Source organism: Diplodia corticola (genome assembly GCF_001883845.1).
Source record: "Diplodia corticola strain CBS 112549 chromosome Unknown scaffold87, whole genome shotgun sequence".
NCBI classification, from domain to species: Eukaryota; Fungi; Ascomycota; class Dothideomycetes; order Botryosphaeriales; family Botryosphaeriaceae; genus Diplodia; species Diplodia corticola.
The window spans coordinates 1-7,350 of NW_017971566.1; the positions used below are offsets into that span (position 1 = coordinate 1).

Genomic DNA, 7,350 nt, shown 5'->3' on the forward strand with positions numbered 1-7,350 from the left:
AGTCGAGGATCTCGTAGGCCGTCTTCTTGTCGCACTTGCCCATGATCGCCTCCCTGTTGCGGTGGTGTTGATGTCAGCAGCAAGAATCGACGAGGATGCTTCGACAGGGGGGGTTGTTGGCAGGTGTATACCAGGCGTTGCCGAAATTCATGGCGCCGAGGCAGAGGGGCGAGACCCTCACGCCTGCCGACGGCGACAGGATGCGGTGGTAACCGAGAGCCGTCTTCGGCGTGGCAGCTGGGGGGAAAGCCATGTTCGAAGGGTCGATTGCTGTCTGTACTCTTGCTGGTATGTACGTTGAAAGAGTGCTGTGGATGAAGGTTGACTGAGGAGGGGCTCAGCGATGGAGGCCTTTAAATACTATGACGTGCGTACACCACCATGGCCCTTGGTCTATGCTTCCGGCGGGGTTAAGAGCTTCAAATCCGTTTTGTTGCTGCATCCGCATATGTCCGGCTACGACATGACCTGGGCATCGGCCGAGGGTAAACTTCGGGAGACGTGGTTGAAGCTTTAGGATATTGCAGTCGCAAGCACGAATGTCGAAGATCGCAGCTTGTGCCGTGGACGTGGAGAGTCTGATGATTAATACAGACGGATGTTCCCTATCCAGGCCCGCAATTATCTTCCTTTCGATCCAAGCGTGTGCGAGACGTCCGTTTTGCTGCTGTTGCGACCCCTGGCTGACCCCGCATGCACTGACGATAAGGCGATGGTATAGTACTAGCATGTAACTGTGTTCAGAACGCAGTGCCAGTCTGGCGGTAAAGTGACGCCGCCATTGAGTCTAGACCAAGGGCTGCAAGAAGAGTAGCATCATAATCATCCCAGCATCAGGCATCAAGGCACCAAGGCTTCAAGGCTTCACAGCATCAACCGCTGAGCAACCACATTGTACTTCGTCTGACCACATTAAGGATTGATTTCTCTTGCTTGAATTGTTGAAGTGGGCTTGGACAGTTTCACCGGCATGAGATGAGTGAAAGCACGACAAGTTGCATTGAATATTTACACAGGAACTGAGAGCTATGTATGCACATGAGATGGCCGGCCGGGCTCATGGCTTCCCTCGGGATGCTCGATCCGTCCGCTCAAGCGTACTGGACGAGGGTGTCGAGGTAGTAGGTGTAGGCGGTGCCGCTCGGAGGCTCCATGTTGTACATGTAGTCGCCCCACCACGGGCCGGCGGCCCAGTACAGGTGGCCGACCCAGACGTCGCTGTTGTCCTTGAGGTACTGCAGGCCGTCCTTGACGGCGGCCATGCACTGGTCGTTGGCGCCGGCGGCGAACTCGCCGACCAGGCCCTTGTTGCCCGTGTCGCGCAGCCACTGGGTGGCGGCCTGCAGGCGCTCGCTGAAGATGGTGGCGCTGACGCACTCCTCGTGGGTGCCGCTGCCGTCCGAGTCGAGGTACTGGTGCATCTGGAAGACGAGCTTGGACGTGTCGTTGGTGGCCGGGTCGGTCAGGGCGCCCATGGTGTCCGAGTTGCCCGACGAGACCCAGGTCCAGGCGCCGGTCCAGCTGTTGCCCTCGGGCGTGATGTACTGCGACGTGGCGCCGGCCTCGCGGATGCCGTCGATGGCGGCCTGGTTGAGCTGCACGACGAGCGACTGGTCCATGTCGTGGAACTCGTTGTTGGTGTCGAAGACGACGAGCTCGTTGTCGGCGAACGGCGCCGCCACCTTCTTCCACCACGCCTTGAAGCCCGCCGTGTCGGTGATGATTTCGCCGTAGTAGCGCCCGTAGTTGTGCGGCTGGATCATCGCGTACGCGCCCTTGCCCGTGATGTATTCGATGTTGCTGGTCAGGTTGCCCATGTACGCCGAGTCGAGCTCGCCGGTGAGCGTGTCGGGGATCAGCCGCTCCATGGCGAAGTTCAGGCGGAACATGTTCATGCCCTTCTCAATGAACGTGTCGATCGTGTCCATGTCGTACCAGATGTAGTCCGTTCCGTAAACCCCGGGATACGAAGACTCGCCGAACTCTGCACCGCTCTCGTTGATGCCGAACCACAGGAACTTGTCTTGACGGCGTTGCTTGGACGGTGCTGCCAGAGAAAGGGCAGCCGTGGCCGTGGCCAGGCAGATTGAGAGACGCATTTTGCGGTTGAAAGAAGGAATGGAAGGAGAGGATGTCTTGCAGACGGGCTGAAGTGACTGGCGATGCAGACGGCATTAAAGGGAGACTTGAATGAATATATAGTGTCTAAGGGCGGTCGACCAAACAGCGGGTTCCTGAATTACTCGCTGCTCTCCTTTGCGTCACGGCGGAAGAACTCCGCGTCGTCTCCGTACTGTGGCAGCGGAAGCCAGGGCCGGGGTCATCAAGAAAATCTATGGCGGTATCATGGCCACGCCGCTCGGGCCGGTTCCCTCACCCTATTGTGCCGCGAAAAGCTTATAGTAGTTGCACCAAGCCGGTATGTGCCGAAAGTGTACAAGCATCGCTCTGGAAGACATGTGAGCACGGAGGCTTGGCTGTCGAGAAGACGAGTCACCATTCAGGGGCGAGCGCAGCGGCAAGCCGGGCAGAAGTTTGGCATAGATGGCCGAAACGCCGAGCGAAACAACGCCCAGCTCCAATCAGGCACGGCCAGAGGAAACAAAGACTCGAAATCGAACGGAGAAGGGCGACCGGCTTCAAATCCGGAAATAGCCGGCCTCACTAACGGCACACCGGTCCGACGACAACGGGGACAGGACCACCCACGTCCGTGTTGCTCCGGCGAGAAGAAGTGTCGATACGAAATGCGATGAAACACGCCAGTCTCACGACATCACGTGGCATGGCACGCTGAACGAGTCCCGCTGCATATGTCTACCGCAAGCGACCTTTGACGGTGGATTGTATCCCGGCTCCACAGCATTGCCAAGGCAGTAAAAGAGACAGCGCCTGGGAAGAGAACACCCGAACGAGAGTCACGTGCAAGTATAGCGATAGGGCTATAGCACTCACCTCGTTCTCGCGTTCCATCCGTTCCTTGCAACTATAACTTGTATTAAATTATTCCCTAGCCTTCCTATAACAATAGTTTACGCTAACTTTCGGACATGGCGGATGAATATATGTAGATATATCCCCACCGCTTGCATCCTGCTTTTATCCCCTTTTCTTTGCTTCCAATTACCTGAGCAGATGAGATGATCTAATGAACCTTGTTCCTATGGGCAAACTCGTCATTCTCAAGATACACATCAATCTTGGCAAAAGGAAAAAGTCAGCATTACCACGGCGAAAGGGAGAGCAACGAGACCAATCACTCACCGTATTCGTCATCTTGGACTCGACGTCCTTGCACATCAGGCAGGCGATGATGGCAACGATGCCGAACCCCATCGAGGACATGGACACCACGAAGATGCCCTTGCAGTACGCCCACTTGAGCGCCTCGGACGCCGCGGCCACCACGGCGGGCGAGAAGGACGCCGTCGCGAGCTGCGACGTGCCGACGACGGCGAGCAGCTCCGCGGACCGCGCCTGGTCGAGCCCGGCGTCCAGCGCGGCGGGCACCACGAGCTTCGGCGTCCACTTGGCGACCTCGTTGTTGAAGATGGTCTGATACACCGTCGTCGCGACTTATACAACAATCACACAGTCAGCCAGTCAGTCAGCCAGCCAGCCAGCCAGCCAGCTCCAGCCGTACGTGGCACACACATACCTGCACTCCCCGCAAACCGCAACGACCCAGACACCCCCCCACTGATCCCCAAATCCTCATGCCGCACCCCCAACTGCGACAACATGATACTCAACGGCACCGCCCACGCAAACGCCGTCTGCGACACCACCAAAAACGCACACATGACGCCCATATTCGTCGGCGTCGCCAGCCCCAACAACGCCCCAAACACCACCACCACCACCGTCGCCGCGACCAACTGCCACCGCCACCCGATCCCCACCCCATGAATCCGCGCCCCAAACGCCGCCAACCCCGCCGCCCCGCCACAAATCGCCATCCCCTGCGGCAGCGTCAGCACCGTCGCGCGGACCCAATCGGCGCCGCCACTCGTATAGAACACGGTCGTCATCGTCGGCCAGAGGATGCTGCTGGAGTAGTAGAACATGTTGGTGATGCTGAGCGCGAGCGCGGGCGCGGTGAAGTCGCGACCGCGGCCCGCGGCGAAGATGCGCGTGGGCGCGAGGGGGTGAGGGGTCTGGCCGTAGGTTTCCCAGAGGCCGAAGAGGAGGAGGAGGGCGAAGCCGCTGGTGAGGGAGGCGAGGACGTGGGGAGAGGTCGCGGGGTGGATGCCGGCCCAGACGATGCCGGTGAGGATGGGGACGGTGCTGGTGGTGAAGAGGAGGATGCCTGCGGGTGGGGAGGGGGGTTGGTTAGTGAGTGGAGGAGGGGGGGAGGGAGGAGGGCGGGAGGGAGGGAAAGAGGCAGGGGCCGGGAGGACTCACCGATGTAATCGATTTTTCTGAGGGCTTGGAGGAGGGGCAGGCCGGATGGGTGTGCGGGCGGGAAGTAGAGGAAGAAGAGGCCGAGGAAGGAGGCGAATTGGAAGATGGCGGGGGCGTAGAAGTTCCACTCCCAGTTGGCGAACTCGTAGCTGTAGCGTGCGGTGATGGGCGCGATCAGGATGGTTATGTAGACGGTGCCGTCGGCGATGATGATGCCGATGTGTCGCCATTTGTTGGGGAGGAGCTCCGGGAGGGCGAATGCTGCCATCTGCGAGGAGATTGCATGTCAGGTTCCTTGCTTCTGCCTTGGTTGTCTGTAGCCCACTGTGGAGACCATGCAGGGCACGCGGGGGCGGGATCAACGAACCTGACAGAACCCTCCGCCGAACCCAGCCAAAGCCATCCCGGCGGTGATCATGTTGGGGTTTCCCGTTTGTTTGGAAGCCCCCGCAATAAGATGACCTACGACACAGAGCTTGCAGTGCGTTAGGTACTTGCCAACGGGAACAGCACGACAAGCTTACGAGATTGCCGCCCACGAGAAACCAGCGCCGTCCCAGAAGATCCGTGTTCGCTCCTCCAATCATGAACGAGATGGTGACAGAGATGGTCCAGGCTGGGACGAACCACACGTAGGCATTGGGTTGCCCGAAGTCAGCCGACACGAGAGTTCCGACAGCCGCTGCTGTGGGGACAGGCCAGAAGCATAGACCGTACCCGAAGGACAGGAACTGAGTGATGCATCGTCAGTGATGCCCGGCTCGGGGCGGGTTGCAGTTCCTTACGCAAACAACGATCCACGTCTTAAGTGTCACCACCGGTTCCAGCTCCGAAGGTGCAGGGGTGGACTCAGGCACCGAGCCTTCGATGTCCTTTTCGGTGGGATTGGCCAGCGCTTTGCCGTCGTTCAGCGCATCCTTCGGCTCTTCCATTATGCCTGCGATCGCCATGACTGCAGGACTGGGGTCGAACTGGAAGCGGGGCGTAGAGAATAGCCAAGTGAAAGACGCGGAGACGACGAGATAAATGCGAAGAGCGACAAGCACGTGCTCGAGGTAGACTGCTCGAGGCGACCAAGAGCGGAGAACTGCAAGAAGAGAGAGCGGAGCAACGGCCGAATGAGGTAGCGTTTGAAGAGCATTTTCGGATCAGAATATGACTTTCTGGGCTGATCACGCACCACGGCTCTGCGTAGCGGCTTGTCAAGGCGGCGTCCGCCGCTGGGCAGGAGGAGAGATTCGACGAAAGATAATGGACAGGTGCTACGCCACCTACTACGTGGTCGTGGAGCGAGTCAGAACGAGACTAACCTCGCCGCACGAGGGGACCATGTTCCCTTTCTGGCATCGCGCAACCCACCTTGCGCGCTTCCCGCCTGGCCGCCCCCACATGCCACGGGCTGACCGAGGGAAAAGATTTTTGGCCGCTGTGGCACAGCAGAGTGTTGCGATCAGGGCGGTCAAGTGCCCTTTTCTTCCGCGGTGCGGTCGACATGGAACTCGGAGTACAGAGCATGCACAACGGTGGCGGCCAGACACTCAAACCAGGGCCACAGGCGATGAAGCTCACAAAACGCCACCCGTGCGATCGGGTAAAGCACGCGGGTGTCCCGCCGGCTGGAAATGACGGGTGGCCCGGCTCGCGAGGGCGGCCCGCCGCTAGGTAACCTTCATCACGCACTGCAGATCTCCTGCCTACATGAATCGCGGAGTGCGCTTTGACTCAACCCTCAACTGATGTCCATGGTTGTGTTACCGTAGCGGAAAGGACGCCAAGTTCTAGACACATGTCAGAATCAGAGAGCTTCAATCTGGATGAATCAAACGAGGTCATGTTGCAAAGGTGTTTTGCTCAAGGGTGTTGATGCACAACTACATAGACAGTCGGGTCTTACTGGAGGGCACATAAGCGCATAGCTATGCCCGGATGATTGACTCAAGTGCCCGTTTTTGTAGCGTCTTTTACTCGAATCTTCATCGACCCCTTGTAAAAGTTAATCTTTTCACATGGATCCCTCTGTTACACAAACTGCGGAGAACCCTGTGGATGATCCAGCCGCAAAGCGGGACGAGCCTAATCCGAATGAGCTTTGTGGCACCTTCCGAGAAACCTGAGGATTGCATTACGGTGTCGCGACCCACGCTGAGAAGTGTTCGCAGTTGACCCCCACTCCTTCCGCTTACTCCCTGCATACGCCTCAACCTCAACCTCAATATCCCTCTTTGGATCCGCAAGATGTAAAAACCCCAGCCTTTCAGCTTGCAATGCTCTCAGTGGAGTCTGAAACTTGACGATGAATGTGCGCCGAGGCTGACGTACTTGAGACGGCTCTCCATGTGCTTCAACGCAGAAGATTCTATCCTTTTGACTCGACAGCATCGATATGATGGCGAATGTCCAAATGACAAAATACGATGTGCACCAGGATCATTCTAGCATCGCATTTTGGAAAGCGCCACCATTCTACGATCGATGTAGGCATGGTGGCTCCAACGGATGGCTTTCTTGAGCTAATCAAAATCTCCTTGAGTCAATCTGGAAATGCCGTCAATCCCTTGACATCATGCTGTCAGCTCGCAAGTCAGCTCCGCAGCATCGCCGCATCAAAGAAGGCAATGACGAAAACATGTTGTAATCCATGTAGTGACTGTAGTAAAGGGGAAAGATCGTCGGGCCATTACTAGGTGGGTCTTCGTTAATGGGTCTTCCGATAAATCTCCCCTGGCGCCTGCCGCTGCCGGCTGCCCTCCAAAACACGCTTGCCGAGATTCCTTGACCAAAACAATGGGTGACGGTGTAGGAGTTCATCAGTCATGCTGACTACTCCATGCATGTCTGCTTTTGGAACCCAATGCTCAGCGAAGGCCTAGCTCTTGAAATACATCCCGACAAGCACGTTGCGAAGATGGAATTCCCAGCCATTTCCCCAAAAGCGCTGCTGCCAAA

The 7,350-nt window shown here is 57.6% G+C and overlaps 2 protein-coding genes across 2 annotated transcripts; both read right to left on the reverse strand.

Moving 5' to 3' along the window:
* Positions 1–1,091: 1,091 nt before the first annotated feature.
* On the reverse strand, positions 1,092–2,099 carry BKCO1_870001 (glycoside hydrolase family 5 protein; the record flags this gene model as incomplete). Its single annotated transcript, XM_020279637.1, has 1 exon — positions 1,092–2,099. The coding sequence occupies one exon, from the start codon at positions 2,097–2,099 to the stop codon at positions 1,092–1,094; it is 1,008 nt and encodes a 335-aa protein (XP_020125498.1).
* Positions 2,100–3,145: 1,046 nt separating this feature from the next.
* On the reverse strand, positions 3,146–5,354 carry BKCO1_870002 (mfs general substrate transporter; the record flags this gene model as incomplete). The annotated part of the gene is made up of 7 exons (XM_020279648.1): positions 3,146–3,199; positions 3,265–3,575; positions 3,659–4,309; positions 4,405–4,672; positions 4,772–4,879; positions 4,929–5,135; positions 5,190–5,354. The coding sequence occupies 7 exons, from the start codon at positions 5,352–5,354 to the stop codon at positions 3,146–3,148; spliced, it is 1,764 nt and encodes a 587-aa protein (XP_020125484.1).
* Positions 5,355–7,350: the final 1,996 nt, after the last annotated feature.